Source organism: Lacerta agilis, chromosome 1, assembly GCF_009819535.1.
Source record: "Lacerta agilis isolate rLacAgi1 chromosome 1, rLacAgi1.pri, whole genome shotgun sequence".
In the NCBI taxonomy this organism is placed as follows: Eukaryota; Metazoa; Chordata; class Lepidosauria; order Squamata; family Lacertidae; genus Lacerta; species Lacerta agilis.
This window is the reverse complement of record NC_046312.1, coordinates 13657082-13684127: the sequence shown is the minus strand read 5'-3', so window position 1 is coordinate 13684127 and position 27046 is coordinate 13657082. Positions and strand designations below refer to the sequence as shown.

Below are 27046 nucleotides of genomic sequence, written 5' to 3'. Positions count from 1 at the left end.
AAAAAGGAGCCCCTGTTACTCCTCATAGGTTTGGTTTCTGTTGGCTATACTGACCAAGAAATTTCTTTGGCAGGCAATAATTTCTTCCAGAAGAGACAAGTTCATTGTTTTGTTCTGCCATGTGGATCAGTTTCATTGAGACATTTAACTAGGTGGTTTCAGTATGGTTTTTTTGTTTTGTTTTTTACATAGAAGGCCGCTTCACCTTGATAGCAGCCTATCATTAATAAGTTACTTTTAGCCAGCTGCAGCAGGTTTTTCTGGAATGCTTAGCTTTATATTGTACATTGGTTGCAAAGATGACACCCAAAGTTTGTGGTAATCTACAAACCACAAACCTACTTAGGGAATATTTTGTAAATCTTCCAGACAAAAAATCGGAATGTGGAGTGTCAAAAATAAACTTGCTAAATTCCTCCTAAGTATGTAGTGTTGAAATATTCATTTTAGACTTTTCATTTCCCCCACATTGCCCAGTGCTTTCTGGCAAAAATATTTATGTCCCACAACTACAGGTTTGGTTGGCTAATGGGTTGCTTTTCCTTAATCACATGTGCTTGCTTTGCCAGTACACCCCCTGGCATTCATAGTTGTTCTAGAGAAGACTTAATTAAGTACCTTGTGAAATTTCTTAGAAAAAGCACAAAAGCCCCTTTTTCTGTCCTGCTCTGTGTGTGTGTGTGTGTGTGTGTGTGTGTGTGTGTGTCTTTGTTTTCTTTTTGACACTATTAGGTCAGCCTGTATTTAAAAGAACTTGGGGGACTGGGTGTTCAACAGTATTTCTTTGAATTTCCTCTCTCCTGAGCGGCTGTCATCTCTTCAACAAAGTCTACTAGTTATGCAGAGCAGCAACACACAGGCGTTTGCCTTGTATGACCTAGTAAAAGCAACCTTCTACTGAGCTGAATTCACTGCAAAGTTTAACTGCAACCTGAAAAGGGGCAGCTTTTTCTCATGGAGTCTGCCTTGAAGTAGGCAAGCAAAAATTTAAAGTTTTAGCTTTTTATTTTAGTGCAAAGATAAAGGCTAGCAACGTGGACGTGGGTGGCGCTGTGGTCTAAACCACTGAGTCTAGGTCTTGCCAATTGGAAGGTCGGCGGTTCGAATCCCCGTGACGGGGTGAGCTCCCATTGCTCGTTCCCAGCTCCTTCCAACCTAGCAGTTCGAAAGCATGTCGAAGTGCATGTAGATAAATAGGGACCGCTCCGGCAGGAAGGTAAACGGCGTTTCCATGTGCTGCTCTGGTTTTGCCAGAATCGGCTTAGTCATGCTGGCCACATGACCTGGAAAAACTATCTGCGGACAGACGTCGGCTCCCTCAGCCAGCAAAGTGAGATGAGCACTGCAACCCCAGAGTCGTTGGCGACTGGACTTAAGTCCTTTACCTTTTTTAAAGGCTAGCAAAGAGAACCAGAAATAAAACAGCCATCAAATGTACTAAAACATCATATGCAGAGACTCAAAATCAAATATTAAAAAGCCTAGGAGAACAAAAAAAAAAAATCTTAACTTGGCACCAGAAGGACAACATTGTTGGTGACACATGAACTTCTCTAGGAAGAGCATTGCATACCTAGAGGGATTTCTCTCTTGTAGACACCCTCTGAGCTTCAGGTGGAGGGGACCACATAATGAAGGGCCTTCATAGATCACCTTTGGGTATGGATAGGTACATCCAAGAGGAGGTGTTCCATTTGATATAAGCCATATAGAACTTTATACTCAATACCAGCATCATGAATTGGACCTGGGAGCTAACTTGAGGCCGGTGCAGGTCAGAACAGACCAATGAGATGTGTTTATAACAACTGCTTTCTATTTAAAACTTTCTGCCTTACTTTGCTCCAGCTGAAATTTCTGGACTTCCAGCCCTGTGTTCAGCTCACTACAGCAATCTGAACGCCAATCATGGATCATTGCAGCTAGGTTACCCAACTCCAGATAAGTTGGTATAAGACACTCTGAGCCCTCAAGGCCACTTGAGCCTCTAATGAAAAATGATGGATTCAAGGGCACCAAAAGCTAAATGCCAGATCACTCAAAGGGAATATGATCTTTACTATGGCTTGAATCTCATGCATCTGGACTGCAGAACCACCTACTAATAGTCTCTCCAGCCATATTCAGGCGTTCTTCTGAAAACATGAGAACTCCTCCTCGCAGGAGAATTTCTATGTGTAATCAGTCAAACATACTTTAAAACCCTCTTCAGACTTTGCACTACTTGTGCAAAGGTCTGAAGAGCAGCCCACATTCTCTTTACTCTTTATACTGTCAATGTTGTATAAAGCCGTATCTGTTAAACACTTTTGATCATCACCATTGAGCTTCATTGTTCTTTTTCATGGGTGGATCAAGGACACATATAATTACTACTTTGTCTTAAGATATCTTGGAATCAAAATGTCTAATCAATTCTCTGTGTTTTTTTCAGCTGGTCCATCTGTTCCTCCAGTAGTGGCATATCCCAAAAGAAGTCAAACTAGCACTACAGACAGTGACCTCAAAGAAGAAGGTATCCAGTCTCGGAAATCCAGCAGCAGCACTACTGGAGGAAGAGGGGTTGCTCCTGCTAGCCCTATGCTTGGGAATGCCAGCAATCCAAATAAGGCTGATATTCCTGAGCGTAAGAGAAGCTCTGCTGCACCCAATGTAAGTCATGGGATTTAAAAAAAAAAAAAACAAACCATGAAGAGCTTGTTTGCATGCACATCTTTCTCTTAGTTATCTCTTAGGCTTAATGTATCAGAAGTAGTTTATGGCATAGCTAATTTACAAGGTTTCCAACCATCAACTGTTCATTGAGCATTTTGGAAGCACTGCACAACGGGCTTTGCAAAGTGCCTTTTGGCCTAGCCCCACCCTTACCTGCCTCGCACTTGATGTCAGGTGTGGGACGAGTGGTTGCGCCTTGCCTGAAATGGCCTCGTGCATGAAATGGAGAGGCCTGGTAGCTCACATATTTTGCCCTCAGAATTGTACCTTTGGAGAGACTGGAATCAGGCTTCTAGCTTGCACATTCCCTTGCCTTGCGACCTCACCATGGAGGGAAGTGAGCAATGTATTTTTTTTAATTTTTTTAAAGAGAATTTATTGGTTTTCCAAAACAAAGAATCACATATCACAAACACAAACACAAACACAAACCCAACATTCAAACCATAACAATACAAATACAAATACACCAACAATTCTTCTTCTTGTTTACATAAAAAAAAAACTTTTCTTGGTTGAATCATTGTACAATGACTTCCCCCGCTATCTCTCCTTCAGTTCCAATTCCATATCTACTTTAATAACTTGTCATCTCTGAAAAAATCATTTAACAAACCGAACTTAACATATTTCTTAAACTCTTGTTTTTAATACATAATAATAATCTATTCCACAATAGCTTAGATTGAATCTAATCCCATTTTAACTTCATAACAGTTAATAAATCAACTTCATAACACCACATATTGCTTCTTGTTTCAAATCAAATCAAACATCTTCTTACTCTCAGACTGCTGCTTATAGAAGAAAAAATTACGGATATCTCTTCTCTAGTTCCAAAACTTAAAATCTTAAACACACCGAATTCAAGGTACCAATAAGCCATCCCAAATTTATCCTTGATACAATTCACCCTATCCCTTTTCTATCCATTTTCTTCCAACCCATACCAATACCATTTCCCAGGAAGTCCTCTTTTCTTAAAAGTCCACAGTTCCAGACATAATCTGCTACAGTCCTTGCAGGGAGCATCAGGGTACGCAAATCTTCTCCTTCCAGAATCTCCAGTTCAAAATTCCATTCCTCTTCTGATTGTGAATATAAAAGTCTTTTCCCCATCATTTCTGGGCCCTCACCCCAGAAATTGGATATTAATGATTTTCTCATCCTGGATCTTTCATCTTCTCGTAGTTGCAAATGCATCCTGTTTTGTTCTTCAAGAATTCCCCTCAGCTCCCCACCAAGGTTTCCTTCCATTCCAAGAATATTCTTTTTTTTTTTTTTAAATAAACTTTATTTCATTTTGGGATAATACAAATGAGATTCTTAAGAGAAAAAAAAAAGAAAACAACAATGTACATATCCAAGATTGCTTTGAATAAAAAGAAAAGAAAGGGAGGGGAGGGAGGGTAGAGCAGTGGGAGGGGGAGGGTTCTGTTTCTTTTCATTCCAAGAATATTCTGAGCAGTCTTTTCTGTGGGAAATATTTTTTCTGCCATATCCTGGTTCAGCAAAAACAGTTTCTGGTTTGCCAATTCTAACTTCAGAAAAATAATCCTTTGTTAATGCGTCAGTCCGGTGTCCAAAACCAACTTAAAAACGAAACCTAACATGGTAGAGATGGGCATAGAGTGTCAAGTTTCAATGTTTATCCCTCTTTATCACTGCACATTTCCGTTTCACACAAAGATCTCCTCAGCCATTTTCGCAGCCATTTTCCCAAAGTCAGGAGTAAAAGATTACAGTTCATCCATTTTAAAAGAGAAATATCCACCACCTACTTACTCCCCCGAAAGGGATTTAATCAGTCTCACTTGTCAAAAAATCCATACATTGTATCCATCACTGTAACAGCAGTCACTTTTCAAGCAGTTACTTCTTTATTTCCACCAAAGGGAGAAAGACGGGCTCCCCCTCCGATATCTCCCGGAGCGCCAAATGTCAAAGGTAGATCCCATTATTCAGGTACTCACGGCCACCGGGTTTTGTTCTTTTATTCCTTCTGCAGGTAGAACGATGTCGCTTACCGCGAGCGGCGGCTGCCGCTTCGCCGAGCCGGTTGGGGCATGTCTCCTATAGCCCGGCTCCGTTGTCCCTTCACCCCCACTCCCCCTTTACAGGGGGAACGAGGGAAGGGTTCGGAGCCATATCGGGCCCGCCGGAGAGCCCAAGCCGCGGGACGCTCGACCCGCGGCTCAACGGAGCCCCGCTTTGCGGTAGCGGGGCTCCAACCCCCGGCCGGCCTGGGTCGCTTCGCTGCCGAAGCGACCCACGACCGCACACGATGGCGTCCTCGCCGGAAGTCCCGGAAGTGAGCAATGTAATGGCAGGTCTCTCATGCAGATAGTTGTGACCCCCCATTTCTCCCTGCAGTGGCAAGAGATTGTGAACCATTCTGAGTCCTGGTCTTTGTATGTCCCTCTGAAAGGTCCAGGACGGAAAGTAACACCCAGAGAAGCACAGTATGTTCCCCCAAAGGCTCCTGAGGATAGTCTTACATGTGTGATGAGTCTTCCCTCTTACTGGATAGGCAGGGTCACATGCTCAAAGATCCTTGCTTGGGGGAGGAGCCATCCTCCGATCTCCAGTTTAGCCATGCCTTCCATTTGGAAAGGAGAGTCCTGGATACTCAGCACACACACATGTTCCTTTGTTCCCTTTTCCCGTGTTTTTTACCTTATTTTCCTTGCTTGAATTTATCGTTGAGATCTCAGCAGAAGCACCTGGAAAGTAACACCCAGAGAAGCACAGTATGTTTCTCTGAGTGTTTTCTGACTCATCCAGTCAACGCTATAAAGATATATGACAGCAAAAGTATTTTTCTTCCTTTTGAATCTGGCATAGTTTTGCAGATGTCCATTGTAAATTCTGCAAGATTTGTGGGATCTTGATAAATTTAGTCAGGGGAAGTTGTTTAACAAGCCTTTGCTTGTGCCATATTGCTGGCAGTGGAAGACTCTATCCTGCCTGAATCCCCCCCCCCCCGGCCTAAAACAAATAAATTACTTTCTGCCACCATATGCCCCCATACCAGTTTTTATCCAGTTGCATTTGTGTGTGTGTGTGTGTGTGTGGACATACACATGTGTCCACTACTATAGTTAATGGTGTATATCTGTTATATTTTCCTTTTCTGTTGTAGTACTAAATCTTCAAAGAACATGGCACAGGATAATTGAGCATGCCCCTTCTGTTTTTATTTACACTTTTAATTAGCCGGCTTTTTATCAAAGTGTTTTGCTTAGCCCTAGGACTTAGCCAGAGACAACAGCTTTTGCAAGATTTCCCTTGTCAGTGAATGCTAGACTCTGTGACCTCCTTTCTTCTTGCATCATTCCTTGAAACTTCGAGTAGGGGGAGGGGGCATGGTAATGGAATTGCCTGTTGTGTTACTAGTCCTTATTGGGATTTACCCCACTCTTGATTCACTGCACTATTCAGGAGGGAGAGAGATCAACCCTTTCAAGCTCTCCTTGTTGCCTCTAAAGCCTTTCTCCTGATCATATGCTTTGTCTGTTTTCAGTGCTTCTTAACACTTTTTAAAAACCATTCTGTTATCCACTAGCTCTTCTGTCATTCCTGGAAAATTGACCACCGGCTTGGGCATATCTCCACACTCTTTCTCTGTAAAGACAGAGGCAAAGTAATTATTTAACTTTCTTTGTGCTCCTGCCCCCAAACAAAATGTCATTTTTGAGTGGGCTTGTGGTTCTCTTCCTCTGTGTGTATGTGTACATATTTGAAAACGTTTTGTCCGCTCTTCTGCTGTATATCCTTTCTATTTTTTGTTTTAACTGTGTTTTCCTTCCAGCCTTGCTTTTTTGTGTTAAGTTTTTGTTCTGTTTTTTTTTACTTCCCATTGAACCTAATAATAATATTTAAGAGTTGTGCCTCAGCGTCTGTTAGCCTCTGAATTGTATTCTTATCTGGCACGTAGTTTAGTTGAAAAATCCTTTATTTTGGAAGAACCATAAGATGTATACTGTATAAATAATTTGCATTTCCTTGAGTTCCAGTTTCCACATGACTTGAGAGCTTATTCTAGTAAAAAGCTGAATTTGAACCGACCCTGTTCAAATTCATAATAATACGTAGCAGCTGAAATATGAACACTGGAACATCTTACATTCACAAGTAGCTGTAAGACAAGTTGGAGCCTAAGCATAATCAAATAAACCTGCTTTTTTCTAATAAGATCCTGGGTGACCCTTTCTTTTCGTTTTGGAAATGGACAAATGTGTTCTTTCTTTTTTAGAACAACACTGCACCTGGGGCCATGACGCGGCGAAATACATATGTTTGTAGTGAAAGAACAACCGCAGACAGACATTCAGTCATTCAAAATGGCAAAGAGAGCAGGTAAGGGTATTCTAGGGGGAAAGCTTTCCTTACTAGTCAGTTTTTGTCTTTATGGTACTTCTCAACAGACCTTCCTCCTGCAGGATATCAGAGAGGTGCAAAGATAATAAAAGCAAGGCAGCTACATAAACGATAACGTGCATTGAAATTTTTTTTGGTGCCATGCAACACTGTGGAGGCATGTATGCAACTGTTTTTCTTATGCCAATAGTAAGCATGAACAAAAGCTAAAACAGATGCAGTGAACTTTTGGCCCCTGAGATGTTTCTGAATACAGTGCCCATCAGCTAGAGCATGCACCAGATAAGCTCACTACTTGACCTTAGAATTACCTTGATAAATCCTAACTTGATGTCCCTGAAAATAAAATGCAAAATGCATGATCCAGCCAATGCGAAGCACTTTAAATACAGCAGATGTCAATAGAGATTTACACTGCAACCCTATGCATGTCTATTCAGAAGTGGGTCCCACTGAGCAGAATGGAACTTATTCCTGGGTAAGATTAAATTTGACTGGATTATGCTGATGATTGTTTGTGAAGTCTGCAGAATCTATATGTAATGTTGGTATGCCTGCTTCTGTTCAAAGCTCCCACTTGATTTTTCTTTTAGTGTTGAGGCTTTTCCTGAAGCAGAAGGAAAGGAGGACAGCACCAAATATATATCATTTTAGTTTTCAGCACTTGTCCGTGCTGAGTGATTTCTCTCCTGGCTTACAAGTCCTAAAGTAGGGTAGAGATCTAGATTCATTTATCTATGAAAGCGAAAATTGCTTCTATGGAAGCAAGTCAAAGTATGGAAGATGCTGAAGATGATGGAAGAAAATGGCATGTTTTATTTCTGAAAGCACTCAGGTGTGCATTTCAGCTGCATCCACTATTGGGAGAGGCAGTAATTCATTATTTGTCTCCCGAGTAAGGAATGCTTTTGTCTTCTAGAAGAGTAACATACAATACAATGTGCGTTGTCTACAACATGTGCTAAGTGTATTGCTGCAATGAAACAGGGGAATAAGACTTAAGGGGTGGGTTTTTTGCCTCCAAAGAAGAAACACAGGGGATATGTTCCACATTGCAGTAATTTTTTTAAGTCTAATTTATTTAATAGCTATTTTTTTTGGGTGTTTTGTATTGAACCCAAAGAAACATCTGTGTGTATTGTGCGTGTGTGAATGCACGCATGCACACTCTATTTGCTGCATTATTAAATAATTCCATGTTTCTTTGGCATCTCACACACCACAATAAATTCCAGTTTAAACCATATTCACCTCCAAGTCTGCTAAATACTCACAGTATGGCTGCCCTGCAAACAAAGGGTTGTATCCAGTGGTGTCATCCCAATCACACAAAGATATCCATTTGCACAACAGAATTCCCCCCTCCCTGCACGACCCCCTCAGATCTGTTCTAAGGGATTGGGGGGGACACTTTGGAAGGTGTGTGGGGGGGTTTCCACTGCACAAACAGATGTCCTTGTGCAAATAGGGCAACTTTGTCAGAAACAGCACAAAATGCATTTCTGATTAGTCTCCGATTGCAGGCGGCCTCTTGGTTTTCTCAGCTTGGGATTCACTGCTTTTCCCCCCCACCAAGCTTTTTTTTATTAAAAAAAAGGCTGAGTTGTTGCTCTGCAGTGCAGTAAGACACCAGCATGACACGAAGAAAATTATAGGAAACAAATTAGCTCATTCTTGTGGATGACTAAATTGCCTGTCGTCTCCCACCAGGGCCTGTAATCTACTGGAGAATATGCAGCTCAGACAAAGGAGGCGGTGGCAGAAAAGAAGCAAGATGGGCAGTTCACTATGACAGCACAGTGAGAAATAGATTTTAAGATTCCTGGGAAGGCCTGTAGTTTCACCCACACACCCGTGGAGGATTTTGTGTGTGCATGTTTAACGGCACAACTGCTTTGAGTGTCAGTTGTGAATATTCATATAAAACCCAGTGTGCAGAGTAGTTCAAGGTAAACTACTTACATTGTGGCAAAGGTTAGCAGAATCCTGCAGGGTAATAATTTGTGCAGGACCTGTATGTCACATAAGACCCCTGGAATTTTGAATTTTACTTTACTAGTTCCAAATCACGCAGCTTTGAAACTCTTGAAAGAATGGTACCTGCCCTGTAATTATTCAAATTGAAAAAAAAAAGTGGATGAAATACAACTGACTGTGTTTGAACTGGCTTTGGCAGGTCACTAGATAGTTCAGTAACGGGGGTTATTTGGAGGAGAAAAGCCTGGTATATTTTTGTCTCTGAGGCTGTGCAAAGTAGGTCGTCTTTTCAAATTGGACACACTTGTCATTGATTGTGTATGCCAGAGACAGAATGTTTTATTCCAGTGAATAAGGATAGGAAGACTGGTCAGTATTTGAAAGATCTGCAAATGAGCACTTCCTCTACTGGCACAATTGGAAGAGCCTGCCTTTTAGACTCGCTTTTGTCTCTTACCCCCCATAACCTTTTTGCTAATGTAGCTCTTTGCTACCTAGACCACCTGGTGGCACTTGCTACAGTTTACATGAAGAACGATGCATATTGCTAAGGCATAAAAAAAAATTAGATGAGCCCTGCTGGATCAGACCAAAGGCCTATCTGGTCCAGCATTCTTTTTCGTCACCCAGATGCCTAAGGGAAGCCTATAAGTAGAGTAAAAACGCAATAGTACTCCCCTACTCATGATTCCCAGGAATGAGTATACAGAAACATAGTACCTTTGATACTGGAGGTAATATAACCATCATGACAGTAAGAGCTGTTTGACAGTGGAACAGACTCCCTCACAAGGTGGTGAACTCTCCTTCCTTGGGTTTTTAAGCAGAGGTTGGACGGCTGTCCATCATGGATGCTTTAGCTGAGATTCCTGTATTGCAGGGGGTGGAACCAGATGACCTCCCAGAAAGCTTTTCAACCCTACAATTCTGTGATTCTCTGATTCTATTACAGTGGTACCTCGGGTTAAGAACTTAATTCGTTCTGGAGGTCCGTTCTTAACCTGAAACTGTTCTTAACCTGAAGCGCCACTTTAGCTAATGGGGCCTCCCGCTGCTGCTGCGCCGCCAGAGCACGATTTCTGTTCTTATCCTGAAGCAAAGTTCTTAACCTGAAGCGTTATTTCTAGGTTAGCGGAGTCTGTAACCTGAAGCGTCTGTAACCTGAGTTACCACTGTTACATACGCTTCAGGTTACAGATGCTTCAGGTTACATACATATCTTTTTGAAGACCATGTGCTATTCCGGGTGGCAATGGGGAGTCCGTCCCCCCCCCACTATCTGAAGCCCTGCCATCTGAATTCCAACCTCCCTTCAGTTGCAGGGTAGGAGGAAGGGAGCAAGAGCATTGCAGAATATGGGGCTGAAGTGAGCATTGCTTGATTGATTGTGAGTAACGCAAGAAGTGAGGGATATATGTGCAGTTATAAAATACATAACTTGTGGGGTGTGAAGATTTGGCTGGAAACACTCGGTCTAGTACTTTTTCCCCAAGTGGGGGGACTCATAAACAGCATTTGCAGTCTTGTCATAGTCTCCTTTGTCTTGCACTGTCAGGAGAAGACGGCGTAGAGACTACAGTTGCATGTAACAGTAAGCCATAGTTTAGCAGTGTGTGTATTAAGGAACAAAGTGAATGCTAACCACAGTTCCAGTTCTGTTACTTGAACATAAACAGAAGAGCTTCCAATCCACTCCTTGTTCTAAATGATTTAGTTCAGCGTTGCTATAACCATAGCAGATTGCATAATTTTTTAATTGGCATAGGATAAGTATTTGCTTAGGTTTCACTACTGCAGTAGTGAAATGTGGGAATACGCTTCGGCGCCTCCTGCGCGCAGCCGCCGTGCCGATCCTTCCGTGCTGTCGCGCGCAGGAGGAGAAGAGGAGAAAAAGAAGATCCGGCCAGGATCACAGAGCTGGAGTTGGGATCCCTCCGCTCCAGCAAAAGCGCGCCAGGAAGCCTCTAGGTTAACGGTTCTTGAGGCAGTTTCCCGCCCGGAAGGGCTTGTTATGCTGAGTTGTTATTGGTTGGTGTTATGCTGATGATGTTGTATGAATAGCTAATAAATAGCCCCTGCCTCTGTTTGAGAAAAAGGAGAGCTCGCTCGCTACCAGTGAGTGCACTACAAGTTTAGACTGCAGTCTCATTTATTTTCAGCCACCTTCTGCTGCTTCGGCCGCCTTTGCTCCTCTAGCTACCTATCGCTTCTTCAGCCCTGAACCTTCTTCAATTCCTCCAAATCCTCACGACCTTCATGACCTGTTGGAGCAGGTTACTCCAACAGTGAAATGGCCTTGTTGTTGCTGTTGTTGTTAATAATTTATACCCCACCGTTTCTCTGATTACTCAAGGCTGCTTACAGAGTAAAAACAAGAACTGCTAAAAACATAGAAAATTATAAACATTGGTAAAACTAAAACTATATACATATATGAAACCTGTTTAAAACATGCAAATAATTACAGTAGGAACAGCACGGAGCCAGCCATTTGTATAGTCGAAAGTAACTTAGAGAAGGAAAGAGGCTAATAGTTCAGAGTTAGAGCACATGTTCACATGCACAAGATCTCAGGTTGAAGCCTTCCATCTCTAGTTAAAGGTTTTGGGTATTAGGGCTAGGCGTGAGTTCTGCTTGAGACCTTAGAGAGATTTTTGACATTCCGAGTAGACAGTACTAAGCTGGATGGACAAACAGCCTGCCTCTCAATAGAAAGCAGCTTTGTTTGTGACCAGCAAGGAAATGTTCCCCTAACCCGTTGTGGACTTGATTGTGCATATGAGCATTCAGCCTAAGTTGGAAGATGTTTGTGGGAGAAAAGGTGTTCACTTTTGAGTTTGCATCTTTGTCATTGGTCCATCATGCTATTCTTTCTGCTTCTGCCTGAACCCAACCCCCCCTCGCAGCCTGGCTGAAATGTTCGCTTATGCAGCTAACCCTGATACAGTTTATACTACATCCTCCACCAGTGTTCGGCTGCGATACCAGAAGTCAATGTCCATGTCGGCTTCTGTGCATGCGAAGATGATGTTACCTCCAGTAAACAATGGTGCAGATAACTTCAGGTCTATGTAAGAAATGCTGGCATTGTTGTGAAACTAACTGGCATCCATTGTTGCTTAACTCTGCACTAAGGAAATTCTAGTTCTGGATAGTGCTAGAAATTGATGCTACTTAGAAGGTGTGTTCTCTCCCTGCCCCCCTTTAAATTTTGGTGGTCAAGGTTGTTTGTGCTGTGATCCCTTAATGAACATCTTGAGTCCAAATTCCTTTAGATAATGTAATATATGTTGTGATTTTGTATAGCTTCGGAAAATATTAGAATTAATATTTTCGACTAGAGTGATATTCTGGAAATCTGTTCTCAGATTATCGACATAGAAAACACTCAGTTCCTTTATTGCAGTAGGGGTTTTCTTTTTGCCCTGCAAACCCAGGTTTTTAGATCTCCTGTTTGCTTCTAGAGTGTTTGTGGGTGTTTTATTTTTTTAAAAAAATGAATCATTTATGTGCTGCAGTAATGCTACCTCTAGATTGTAATCTATAAACTTTGCTCTGTACCATATTGTAGAGGTACCTAATGCTCTTTGTAAGCATGTACAGGCAACTCTTCATTTACTTGTGATTTATTTGTGTGCGAGACCCCCCCCCCAGGGTCTCCTCATATGGTGGAGGGCGTCCTCTTTGGGCTCCAGGGAGAGTCTCAGTGTGAGCTGGAGGGGCAGTGGGACTGTCTCAGCTGACTTGGGAAGCCTTGATTGCTGCTGTGGTACCCCACACGCCAGCTGTCAAGCAGTGAAGCTGAGCAGCTCAACAAAGTCTGCTGCTCCTCTGGCTCATGAGGAGACCTCTTCACGCTCTGAGGTGGGTCTCCTCGCAAGCCATTAGGACTCTCCAGGGTGCTCCCCATTTTATGCGATTTTGCGTATGCACACGGGAGTCTGGCCCGGAATGTAAATGGGGAGTCACTTGTACTGTGTTAGCCTTGCAGAGATTTGAGTTTCTGTTGTGGAATTTTTAACTTAACCCGTGATCTTATTCCAGCGCTATTCCTGATCAGAGAACTCCAGTTGCTTCAACTCACAGCATTAGCAGCGCAACAACACCTGACCGTATCCGTTTCCCAAGAGGAACTGCCAGTCGCAGCACTTTCCATGGCCAGCTGAGAGAACGGCGCACTGCCACTTACAATGGGCCCCCTGCATCACCCAGCCTGTCTCATGAAGCAACCCCACTTTCGCAAACACGAAGCAGGGGCTCCACTAACCTGTTCAGTAAATTGACTTCAAAGCTGACGAGGAGGTATGTATTTTTAATAATAATAATAATAATAATAATAATAATAATAATAATAATAATTGCAGCAGAAATTTGCTTGGCACAGTTATTCTCCTTAATTAAACCATGCTGCAGGAACTTAATTTAACCATGCTGCAGTTCAGCTTTTACAAGTTTAATATTCACCTTCCAAGTAGTGGGAGTTTCAGTTGACATACCGTACATAGAACTTAACATTTTTTTGCTCCATAAGATGAACCTGAACATAAGACGCACCTAGTTTTTAGAGGAGGAAAGAGGGAAAGCCCTGTTTTTTTGAGGATCAGCTGAAAGTGTTGCAGCTGTTTTTTTTGCAAAGGGAAAAGCCCTGCTTTTTTGAGGATCAGCTGAAAGTGGTGCAGCTTTTTTTGCAAAGAGGAAAAGCCCCGTTTTTATGGGGTTCAACTCACAGTTCTACAGCTTCTAGTCCTACACCCATTTCTACAGTTTCCAGACAGATAATCTAATCAGCCAGTCACATGTCGCTGGGGAAACAAACAGCCTCCCTCTGCATTCAACAATGGAGGCCTGGGCAAGGGGGCGGGGCTGGAAAGGGAGCCTTATCTCTCTCCCAATCACTTGCTGAACAGCTGTTCAATGTCTTCCTTTCAACACCCCCTTCTCTCTTTGTAAAAAAAGAGCACAATCTGCTTTTGGCCCCTAGGCAATTCAGCTCCAGGGACCATGCTTTCGCTCCATAAGACGCACAGACACTTCCACCTACCTTTTAGGAGGAAAAAGTGTGTCTTATGGAGCGAAAAATACGGTAGCTTTTAGTATTTGCCTTTTCTTTTATCAAACCTATATACACACTTCTCCAAAAAGCAATGTGGTTGATCTGGTGCTGCAAAGAGGATTATGGTTTCCATCGTTAATCTACAAGTCCTTTACTTAAATTGTGAGGGGTGGGAAAACTAGCTTAAATCAGCCCGTCTTTAGAAGGCTAGACATACAAGTAGTGGCCTGCAGTAATGATGAACAATGTAATTGGCTAATAACTGAAGTTTTCCCTTGGGAAGTCTAATCAACAGAAGCCCACTTCAGCCCTTTGCAAGAAGTGAGATTTTCTTTCTCACCCACTTGCTAATATAAGACTAGCTGAACTTTTCAGGAATCCTGACACTTTGAAAACTTATCTACTCTGTAGCTTCACATACTGTTGGTTAACTGCTGAAGTACACCCAGGAGAATGAGTAGTCAGTATTCCATAGAACCCCCCCCCCCAAAAAAACCTAGCTTTAGAAACCTCAGGATTTAGTGATTCAAAGCTTCCTAAAGAAAACAGAAGCAGATGGGTAGCCTAGGTGCTGGTGTGCAGGCTGGCGACTGCTAGTCCCAAAACGGGAAACAGAGAAATGTAAAATATAGTTCCAAATTTAATCACATTTGTATTTTGCAAGTAAGCTTTCACTTACTTAAGAGTTACAACTTTGCTCTTTCCAGGACATGCTCCGGAGTAAGAATGGCCTCATAGACATCTGTCTGTGTTCAGAACAGTGTTCTTAACATGGGTCTCTTACATGCATTTTCCTATAACAGATTCATGCATACCACTAATCAGCTGAAGGGTGCAGAAAACCTTGGGGTTGATCCAGAGGCTGCAGCTGGTGCAGAACCTAGCAGCTAGGTTGCCTGTGAGTGCAAACTACAGCCAGCATGTAGCACCTTGCTTGTAGGATTCGCACTGGCTGCCAGTTTGCTATCAGGCCAAGTTCAGTTATTTGAGTGACAGCGTTGTACACCCAGTAGATCACTGCAGTCTATAGGAGAGTCTTTCCTACAAGTTCCAGAGATCTCAGAAGCCCACTCTGCAGTAACTTGGAGCAGGGCTTTTTGCGTGCCAGCCCCTCTCCTGCGGAATAACATTCCTGTCGAAATATGACAGGCCCCCACTATCCAGAAAGAGTGGAAGGCATTTTCATTCCAGTAGGCTTTACCAGTAGGATAAATTGATCTTTTGCAATATGTGTCCACTTGTTAAAGAGTTTTAGTCTTGTTTTAAATATATATATATATTTCCTATTTTTCAACTGTTTTTAATTATGTATAAATCCCATTGGGTCATTGGTTTAGAAGGCATTAATAAATTAATTATAGTAATAGTCGTAGTAATAATAGTTTGGTTTCAGAGGACATTGTTTTTATGTAGAGAGCCCCAGTCCTCAGCATCTCTAACTTAAAAGGGATCTCAAGTAGCAGGACTGGGAAAGAGATTGACTGGAGAAGTTCTCCAGGCACTCAGGCCAGATGATGTGACAATGTCGAATAACTTTTGTGTGTGCTTTGTTGTGACACAGCGCTCATTCAGGAAAAGGAGATAAACACTGAGCTGTCTTTCTGTAAGCCACTGTTGTTGGACCACTGAGATATATATTTTGCTCAGCCTATTTCAGTTAATGTCATTTTACCATTTAATACAGCCATATATATTTCATCCTTGTCCACGCTTCACAGATCTTGCAGCCTTTGCAGGTCTGGTGTCTGTGTGTCATCTGTCATGCATTTTGGGGGGGGGGGGATTTCAATGAACACTTATGCCTCACTACTCAGCTTCATATTGAGTGAAATAAGTATTTAATCCCTTTGCAAAAGATGACTTAGTACTTGGTGGCAAAACCCCTTGTTGGCAATTACAGAGGCCAGACGTTTCTTGTAGGTGGCCACCAGGTTTGCACACATCTCAGGATGTATTTTGTCCCACTCCTCTTTGCAGATCCTCTCCAAGTCATTAAGATTTCATCTCCCTCCACAGATTTTCAATGGGATTAAGGTCTGGAGACTGGCTAGGCCACTCCAGGACCTTAATGTGCTTCTTCTTGAGCCACTCCTTTGTTGCCTTGTCCATGTGTTTTGGGTCATTGTCATGCTGGAATACCCATCCTCGACCCATTTTCAATGCCCTGGCTGAGGGAAGGAGGGGCTCACCCAAGATTTGACGATACATGGTCCCATCCTTCGTCCCTTCGATGCGGTGAAGGTGTCCTGTCCTCTTGGCAGAAAAACACCCCCAAAGCATAATATGTCCCCCTCCATGTGGGATGGTGTTCTTGGGGTCGTAGGCAGCATTCCCCCTCCTCCAAACACGGCAAGTTGAGTTGATGCCAAAGAGCTCAATTTTGGTCTCATCTGACCACAACACTTTCACTCAGTTCTCCTCTGGGTCATTCAGATGTGCATTGGCCATCTGCAGATGGGCCTGTACATGTGCTGTCTTGAGCAAGGGGACCTTGTGGGCTCTGCAAGATCTCAGTCCTTCATGGCGTAGTGTGTTACCAGCTGTTTTCATGGTGACTGTGGTCCCAGCTGCCCTGAGGTCATTGACAAGTTCCCCCCGTGTAGTTCCGGGCTGCTTCATCACCGTTCTCATGATCATTGCAACTCCACGAGATGAGATCTTGCATGGAGCCCCAGACCAAGGGAGGTTGAAAGTTATTTTGTGTTTCTTCCATTTGCAAATTATTGCACCACCTGTGTTCACCTTCTCACCAAGCTGCTTGGCAATAGTCTTGTAGTCCAGTCCAGCCTTGTGCAGGTCTACTGTCTTGTCCCTGACATCCTTGGACAGCTCTTTGGTCTTTGTCATGGTGGCTACTTTGGAATCTGCTGGATTGATTGCTTCTGCCGACAGGTGTCTTTTGTACAGGTACTGTAACGAGCTGGGATTACAGGTAAGACCTCTCCCTTTCAGCAGGTGCTTCTAATCTCAGTTTGTTACATACAGTGAAGATACCAGGTAGCCTGACATCTGGCTGGTTGATAGGGGATCAAATACTTATTCACTCATTATAATGCACATCAATCTCTGTCTTTTGTCTTCTGGGTTTCTGGGGGTTTTCCTGTTGTTATTCTGTCTCTCACAGCTACAATAAACCAGTGTTTTTCAACCACTGTTCCGCGGCACACTGTGCCGTGGGAAAAATTGAAAAACTACTTTATATATAGGCACAGAGTTAATTTTTTTAACATTTTCTAATGGTGGTGTGCCTCGTGATTTTTTTCATGAAACAAGTGTGCCTTTGCCCAAAAAAGGTTGAAAAACACTGCAAAAAACCTACCATTAAAATTATGGACTGGTCATTTCTTTGTCAGAGGGCAAACAGGCAAATTTAGCAAGGGATCAAATCTCTTTTTCCCTCACTGGAGCTGTTTCAACTTAAAATGATTTTTTAAGGGACTTCAAGTGTTACAGTGCCTTGCCTGGTTTGTCAGTATTTCCTTTTGCACTTAAGACACGGAAGCGATAATTGGCGCTGTAATTATTTGCTTTTCACACCTTGAATAAGCTGTTTTGTTGCATCAGCAGTTCACAGTATTTGTGTCCTTTCACAATGTGATTATAGACTGAAGTTTTCAAACTTCCATTCTAGTTCCACTGGAAGTTTTGTTGTCACTAATAGTTCTGTTTTAGGGGCTTCTGGCTGCTGTAGAAATTAAGCATTTTCCCTGTCTGTGAGCACAAGGTCTTGCAGACCTGTTTTTCCTGTGTGCATTAATTGGAAAGAGTTATGAAGTCACATTCAGCCTAAGCTCTGACTCCTGTTCCTAGAAGACACTCTATTTCTATTTTGGGTTTTGTTTTGTTTTTTTGTAACCCCAAGGGCTTTAAAAGTCACCCTTTGCACACAATGCTAAACAATGGTTTAGTGAAACTTGCTGGACAGTAGAGATTTGCTGCAAGCCTCAGGCTTGGGTACTCCATTTCCTCCTATGCAGCTGGGAAAAAGGAACTTGGTCAGAATTTAATTTAACTTCCCCCAAAACTAGTTTGCCGCACTAGTCATTTTCTTTTTTTAAAAAAACTAAAAGCCAACTTAAGGCCATAGGTTATGAAGTAGGCTTGTTTAACTACAGTTTGCTTTAAACCACTACCCCTGGTTTGTACATAACAATATCAGGTTTTATGGAAAGCAAAGCTAAACTTTGCTGAAATTCGCCCCACTGTCCAGGAGGGAAAGAGGGGAGCGTGCATGCCCAACACAACTCTTACTTACTCGTGAACATATTACTAAACCATGTGTACATAGACAATTGTAATATAATTTGCCCTTACTTGGCTATCAAATTCACAAAGCAGAAATGATGTGAAGGATTTCTCATATGTGCAGGGGAGTGACTGGGGAAGAAAGTGCTGAATTCTCCTTAACACTGAAGATCCATCCATTCCAATAACCATCATGTATTTCCAGAGTGAATTTGAAACTGTTTCCGTATTTCATTGAGCTAGTCTTATGTGTCTCGCTTGTTGAATGGATTTTCAAATTTCATACCAACACATTTTAATTATTATTTTGGCTTAATTTCTTTTAGAAACATGTCATTCAGGTTTATCAAAAGGTAGGATTTTACTTCTATTTTCAGAACCAGCTCTCGCAATTAACATTGAATTTGGCTTTCTAGCCTTGGTTTTTCTTTAAAACAAATTGAAACAAAACTAAACTTTCCGCTGAGAACTAAATACTCTTCACATACCCAAGATAAGTAAAGAAATTCATTAACCAATGAATAATCCCTATGGATCTCTGGCACCTGAATAATAATAATGAAATGCAAAGCATGTCTTATGCGCTCTACTTACTTTGATAGTATGAAAAAATAATTTTGTTCTTTATACTAATACACTTAGCATGCTTATGGTTGAAAAATGATATGTTCAGTAATATTGAAAGTGTAATACAAAGGTAAGTAATTCTCTACTTGCTTTATCAATCTTAATTTCAGCTTAAGAGCCATTTTAGTTTATTTGCCACTGACTGGTGATAATATATTTGGAACCTAGTCCTGGGTTTTTACTTTTTTAAAAATACAAATAATACCCTGAAGATCTATTGAGACATAGTCAGAACTATAAACACCTCTCTTGTTAGCAACATGCTTGGTTGAGTTTGCATTCATGGTTCTGGCATGGAGATATGTTTCTCAGCTGTTTGATAAAGAGAGCATTGTTAGGCAGCATTGGAGATAAGGATCTCCACTGTTTGCTTGGTATTCATAGAAAAAGTAGAAGTAGTTACACATTTAGCTTGCCACATTTGAGAACCAGCTAAACAAGAGAGAGACATTTGTATGTTAAGATAACAGTAGACCAGGCAGTTTGAAAGAAATTGAAGTGCAAGAAATGGGTAAGCTTCAGGCCATCCTGCAGAGATAGCATTGCGCTTGCCACACATGGCTTTTGGCATGTGAATTCATAGCTTGTGGCAAGGAGGGAAAAATTGGTCCTGTCCCCCCCTTTCACATAGTTTTTGGTTTCTAAAAGATTAACACACACCCCACTATGCATACGAGTGTTGGTCAATTCAGAGTGCCTCTGCTATTCACAGCGCTGCTGGCATTAGAGAAATAAGGAATTTCAGTAGGGGCAAAGTTAAGGTTCTGCACTGTAAGCTTTGGCACCACAACTTAACAAGGATATGGACAAGCTGAAAACTGTGCAGGATGATGAAGGGTCTGTAAAGCGAGCCTTGTGAGGAACGGTTGAAGGAGTTGGGAGTGTTGAGCCTGGAAAAGAGGAGACTGAGAGGAGATTTGATAGCCATCTTCAAAGAGCTTAAGGGCTGCCACATGAAGGATGAAACAAGCTTGTTTTCTCCTGCTTTGGTGGGTAGGACTCGAACAGTTACAAGAAAGGCGATTCCAGCTGGATACATGGAATAACTTTCTGACAGTAAGAGCTGTTTGACAGTAGAACAGACTCCTTGAAAGGTTGTGGACTCTCCTTCTTTGGAGGTTTTTAAGCAGAAGTTGGATGCTCATCTGTCTTGGATGCTTTAGTTGAGATTCCTGTATTGCAGGGGGTTGGACATGATGGCCCTTGGGGTCCCTTCCAACTCCACCAGCCTATGAATCTAAGGAACACAAAAAATGTGTTTGCCCACATCTGGAGTGGAGCCTTTAATCAGGGCGCAGTAGTTTTCCAGATTAAGCTAGAGTTAAAGTGTACGATCTTTGGGACACATTAATAGGTTAAAGGTAAAGGTAAAAAAAAACGAGCTAGAGCCCAGGCAGTTTCCATAAAACCTGTTGCCGTATCATTGATTTTAAGTGTCTGGTTGCGTGTTTCATCAGCTGAGAGGCAGTTAAATGAACCGCAGCACTTTCTAAAGTGTGTTGATTATTATTCAGAGCTTTTAAAGTACAAAAGTGTCATGTGATGTCTCTAAATAGATAAAATCCTATTTTGTCCTCTAAGGCTAGGTAAGACATCTCCACATTGTCAATGCATTTTCAGATGTATGGTCACTTATGGAACTTTCATTAAAGTTGGATGGTCTCCAGTTACCACCTGTGGTTGCTTCCATGCTTTTAGGCCTTTCCCCCCTGCGATATCTGCTTTTTCTGTAATGGATACATGACATTTGCAGTACCGTGGTATATGATATGGCTGCATTGAATGTTTTATCACTTCACTTGTTTATGTGCATTTAACCTGTTCTGTTAAATATTTTGAATCCCCTGAAAGCACAACCTTAGCTGGACTGCTTGACATCCTTAATTTAATTTTGCAGTGCAAATCTGATATTAGTGCACTTTGTCAAATTTTCTCAAGGAAGCACATGTCCCCATCCCAATAGTTAGCAGATTATGGAACCAGTGGTTTGTTTACAGTACAGTAGACCTGCAACATATTGGGGGGGGGGGTTATGTTCTGAGGATAGTGCATAAAGCCAAAATTGTGTATCATCAAAACACATTGGGTGCTAATGGCAGGTAGGATTGCCAAGGTTCCCCCCCTCCCCCCCAGATTTCAACTTTTTAATTTTTTTAAAAATAATTTTGCCAAGTGCATAATGCTGAATGCACACAAGTTAAACACTCAACACTTGTGGGCCTACTGCATTGCACTTTTAAATTTTGAAATATTTATATTGTGCCTTCCCAAAGAGTGCCAGCTGGCTAATAAAGAAGAAGAATGCAATATGTAAATAAAAAAATACAATCTGCCAGTCAAATTACAGTGAAACACAAAGGTATCATCATAACAGGGCACCAAAACCATCAGGATAGGATAACAAGATCAGTCAAAAAACAAAGTTCACTAAAACCCCTTCCACCACCATCCTAAGGATGTTCACCTGCTTGTGCAATGGAAATCCACTTGCATGGATTTCGATTTTTCTTCACTGCTCAGCAGGATCCCTAACCTTCCAGAGGACATGGGGGGGTGCAGGGACAAGAGAAAAGGAAGCACAAATAGATGCTCACTCTCACTAGGTTGGCTTTCGCCCTGTATGGCCCCAAATACTTTTTAAATGTGACACTCGCTTTTTGAATTCTTCAAGAATCCTTTTTATTTCAAAACGTTGCCATGTATATGACACTTTCATGCATGCAAGGAAATAATTGTATAGGTGAATCAGCCACAACTGAATTATCAGATGAATTTCATGCTCTTTCTTGAAGCCATCCTGTTTGTGCAACTGGCAAGTGTCTCATGAAAGCCGTATGTTCTTCTGGGGCCTCATTTCAAATATTTATGTGCCATGAATTCTGCCATTTTAAGAACATCTCAGTTACTCTTAATCAAGTTGACAGGGAAGGGCCTTAGCTCAGTGACGGATAATCTGATTTGCATGTGGAAGGTCCCAGGTTCTATCACTGGTGTCTCCTGACACCTGTCTGAAATCCTGGAGAGGTGCTACTGCCAGTTGGTATAGATAATACTGAGCTGAATGGACCAGCAGTCTGACTCAGTAAAAGGCAGCTTCCTACATTTCTGTGATTGGGTGCTTAATTTTTATCTTGAAGCATGTTCAATTCTTGCTGTTACGAAAAGATTTTGAACTAACAGTTGGTGCATTTACTGGTACAAATTCCCTTTATATAACTGGATTGACAAATCAATGGATTGTGGGATAAGATGACAATTCAGTTTTTCTTACTGGATTCTGACTATTTCCAGTATACCTCGACTTTCTCCATGCATTCGTATTGCCATTCAGAAAGTTCAGCCTGTGTTCTTACCCTCCATTAGAGTTCAGTAGCTCTATTGCTCCATTATGAAATAATCAGTGAAGCTCATTTGAAGATTGCAGCCAAATTCAACATACCACATAGTCGTTTAAATCCCTTGAATCCGAGTTTGTTCCAGTTGCTTTCTGTGCAGTGGTGGAGCAAAAGGAATAAAATAGAATCCCTTGCAGGTTCTTTCCTCCGCTCAGCATGTTTCGCTGAACAGATGAAACTACAGATTGCAGAGATGAGCAGCAAACTTTTTACAAAGGTGTGGATATATTGCAATTTGCTGGATTTATAGACTGCTTATTGTGAATATCACTGTGCAGACTTTTTTGCAGAACTTCTGCATTCTAAGCTAATCAAAAGTCTGTACTTTTGCCCTACAGAGGGCAACAAGGGTGGTGCTGAAATTGAGGATTGGGGTAAGGTCTGTGTACATTTCCATTCCTTCTAAGTGCTTTCAGTTCAGAATTTGTGATCAAAGTTAAGGTATTAAATGGAGCAGAACAAACAGTGTATAGGAAGGATTTCCCACTCTTCTGTTGCATACCTACCCAACTGCTGAAAATCATATGTATCGACAGAAGTTGGTTTTAAAGAAGGTCTTCACATTTTCTTCCCACCCTTCTCTGCAGCAGTTCAAAAGTACCTTGCACTATTTCTGTTTCTTTCTAAAGGTTTATTCTTGACAGGTAAGACAGACGAATGCTAAGCAAATGGAATTATACAGTGGTGAAATTTCTAGCTGGAAACTGTCTTAATATAGGGGAAGCAGTTACTGGCTGATCATGAGATTATTCCATAAACAGAGAAATGACAGGCTGGACAGTCCTGAAAATAATTTATGATGGGCCTTGTCTGGTATACCTAAACTGAATTTCTAGTGTTTGTAATTTATTCTTCCTGCCTGCCTAACAGTTACGTGAGCAGCCCAATGCTTAATGGAGCGCCATTGTTGCAAGTCCTTTCTGTTGTCACCAGAATCTTCTTTTGACGACCACACATAGCTGTCTTCTTGTAGATCAATGTACAGCCCTAATAGGAAACATTTGAGGCTTCCAAATATATTTTATTTGGAAAAAGGCATGTTTGATATTCTGAGTCTACTAATCATTTGAATGTTTAAAGCCAAGCATCTAATTGCAAATGTAAATTGTTAAGTGAGATGTTGCTATGCAGTGTTCTGCCAACTTTTATCCATACTAGTGTAAGATTTGTCTTCTCTTTCCTGCTTTCTTTGTGCTTCGGCATTGTTTTCATTGAGGCTCCCAACTGAATATGAGAGGAACGGGAGATATGAGGGCTCAAGGTGAGGGTAACTATTTTTTGCTTAAAATGTTAACCTTAGATGTTTTACACTCTTTCCCCCCCCCCTCCACTCCTTCAAGGGATGTAAGCAGTAGGACACTGGTGGCGGTATCTGTCAAACTTAACGAATACGTAAAACTAAGATTGCCTCCTATACTCAAAGCTGTGATTAAATCACTTATATTACATGATTCTGACCTTTCATGCATACAAATCTATGCATGAAAAAATCTAGCCTCTTGGAGCTATGCAATGACTATTAGATTGTAGCTGAGAGAGCCAGCAGATTACGGGGCAGCTCAAAAAGGAGACTTCCCCAATTAGCCTGGAATTGTCATTGAAAACTCTCTTGCCATTGTCAAGTAGAGAATGGGAAAATATAAGAAGAAATGTTTTTGCCTACAGTAGAAAGCTTTTCTTTTTTATTACCTTTTAGCACAAAGGCCAGATTCATGTGACTAAGAATTAATCACAGAAATGTCTATAAGAGAGCCTTGGTTTTGAATGGTGGGCTCATTTTCCTACAGAAGTTCTAGGATTTCATTAACAGATATGAGAACCTGGATTGAATTATGCTGAGATCCTGTTAGAAAGACTCAAATACTGGATTACGGAATAAAGTGCTGCTCCTCTCTTTGGACACCACTTGAAACAATTACCTCTGGAAGTGTCTTTATTGTGTCTGGTTCTGATTCCATACACAAAGCTTAACACTACCAGATGCCTTTCCCCCCTAAAGCTTCATATCTGCCTGCCTTCAAGGAGCCAGGGCTGCTAATTTACAGATTGAAGTAGATATGAAATTCTAGAAATGTCTGTGACTTCTACTTTTTTTCATAGCCCTTCCAAAAAGGATAGGGAAAATTGGGATGGGAAGGTAACAATGTGGGGATTTGTGGTTTTTGTATATTTGATACAAGCGTGTTTTCACCCAGAAGTGTGCAGCCCAGGGAACTGCTGGCAGCATTCATTCTGTGGCTGCTGGTGGAGTCATGCTTGCTGCTTTCACTCGATCAGCAGGTTTGATAGTATGCTTCGATTCTAATCACCGTAGTTGAACATTTTCCCGTCACTTACAATCCCTTCCAGTTTTTTTTTCCTGCAGAGTTTATTCATTTTAAAATAAAAGTAGAGGTTAATTCTATGATCCTTCCTGGAACTAAACTTAAAGGGCAGTTTTTAAACCATAGTTCCAGTTACAGGTGGGTAGCCGTGTTGGTCTGCCATAGTCAAAACAAAATAGAAAATTCTTTCCAGTAGCACCTTAGAGACCAACTGAGTTTGTTTTCTATTTTTTTAAACCATAGTTATTACTACTTGAATGTGATATTTTTAAAAAACTGCTCTCAACTTGTAGGAAAGTGGGACGTCAGTCTGAAAGTCCTCATCTGCTTCCAGCAAAGTTGGGGGGGGGAGAGGTCCTAAGGGATCTTTCACATGTAATTGATAGTACCCCATGTTGGGAAGACTTAAATCGCGACATGCAGAGTTATGCATTAAAAGTCCCCAGCACCACAGCCAAACTCAAATTCTACATTTGGTGTATTATGCATATTTGGCACTCCATGATGATGGGAAGTGGAAGATGATTTGGAGCAGAGAGAATCAGTGTCCTGGGAAAAGGTTGCATCACACCCACACATGTGTGACTTCTCTTTTTCACATCTTCCCTTCCGAAACCCATTTTTGTAAGGGGAAGGGAAGGAAACCTTAGAGGTGAGAGACACGTATTTTCACAAAACACCTCGTTGGCTTTAGCTCTGCTGGGCTTTCCCCCTAATTCAGATGTTGCTAGGCACTAACGGGATCTTTTAATCGCAGCGGGGCATGGTAAGCAGTTGCCAAGAGAGCATGCTTAATAATGCACGCTGCAAAGTCTTTTACTAACATCATGGCTTTCACTGACATAACAACTCGGAAAGGAAATGGGCTCATCTGGTATGAATACTAAGGCTTTGTTTCCTTTCAGCCGCAACGTGTCCGTTGACCAGAAGGATGACAACAAAGAGGCCAAGCCCCGTTCGCTGCGATTCACCTGGAGCATGAAGACCACCAGCTCCATGGACCCTAACGATATGATGAGGGAAATCCGCAAGGTCCTGGATGCCAATAACTGTGACTATGAACAGAGGGAGCGTTTCTTGCTTTTCTGTGTCCATGGAGACGGCCACGCGGAGAACCTCGTACAGTGGGAGATGGAGGTGTGTAAGCTGCCAAGACTGTCGCTGAACGGAGTTCGCTTCAAAAGGATATCGGGAACATCCATAGCTTTTAAAAACATTGCTTCCAAAATTGCCAATGAATTAAAGCTGTAATGGGAAGAGCAATCAAGTTTGTAAATTTAAAAGTAGCAAATTTCAAGTGGGTTTTTTTGTTTTTGTTTTTTGAGAACACCAGTGGAAATGTATAGAATAATATTTAGGGCAATAATTTCTGCATCTTCTGAATCATGATATTAAAACTGTTGAGACAAGCTGCTGAGCTGGGAGGGAGAATTGGACTTTTTATATATATACATATATATATATATATGCACTACAGCATTAAAGTTGCCTACTATGTAAAATATTATTCCCTTCTGCTTTATTTCCATTGCTCCGAGTCTTGGCGAACAATCTGAAACACCCAAATATATACATTTGAATATTCCTCTTGTTTGTGTGGATGTGTGAATGTACCGTATGTGTGTAAAATTATAATATAAAAAGTATTATATGTAAACCATTTAAAGCATTAGAGCTGTACTGGTACCTCTTTTTTGGGCTAATTTTGGTGCTAAAATTGAAATGGCCAAGATGGAGAGATTTAAGAATACGTTAAACAAAGCTAACGAGCTCACCAGTAAATGCAGGCTTTGAAATTCACTGCTGTGTTTAAGAATAGTATGAAGGGTTTGGGTTTATGGTTGTGAACAGTATTCCTGTGGTTTCTTAATTTGCTCTCATGAGGTAACTTAAAACTCATGTGTTTTTTTTCCTCAAGTCTTGCAATCTTTCTCCACCTATTTATTATTATTTAAGTCTGGAATCAAAATTAAAACTACACATTTGTGATAATTAAAACTGTGGGGAAATGCTTCAAGTTTTTATTTTTTCCTTGCTAAGCAAAAGTTGAGCATTTTATCTTCTTGATCTTTTCTCCTCAAGGTTTTTACTAGAACAAATTTACCAAAAAAAATTGTCATTTTATTTTAGGCCACTTTGCTCTTGCATTGCTCCTGTTCACTCCAGTGGGGCTGGTTCAGGGAACTTTCCTGGGGAATTGTGCACTTAACGTCTCCTTTTTAACACAGATGGGCAGTATCCAGCACTCCCCTTCTGCTACCGCAAGACAGTTGTGCTATCAGAACAGAACTTTCCCCACTGCTCCTCCGCAGTCCCCCACGCACCCTCGA

At 41.6% G+C, this 27046-nt stretch overlaps 1 protein-coding gene across 5 annotated transcripts in view; it reads left to right on the top strand.

Moving 5' to 3' along the window:
• Positions 1-26385, top strand: part of MARK3 (microtubule affinity regulating kinase 3) — a 71061-nt gene extending 44676 nt beyond the window's left edge. For 2 of the 5 annotated variants that reach the window (XM_033139105.1, XM_033139088.1), the window contains 6 exons: positions 2435-2652; positions 6971-7074; positions 13117-13374; positions 18697-18723; positions 23609-23653; positions 25622-26385. In XM_033139105.1, coding sequence (XP_032994996.1) covers positions 2435-2652; positions 6971-7074; positions 13117-13374; positions 18697-18723; positions 23609-23653; positions 25622-25967 — 998 coding nt within the window. In that variant the 3' untranslated portion in view covers positions 25968-26385. The remainder of the gene's footprint in view (positions 1-2434; positions 2653-6970; positions 7075-13116; positions 13375-18696; positions 18724-23608; positions 23654-25621) is intronic. The other 3 variants (XM_033139096.1, XM_033139113.1, XM_033139122.1) reach the window with 3 other exon arrangements.
• Positions 26386-27046: the final 661 nt, after the last annotated feature.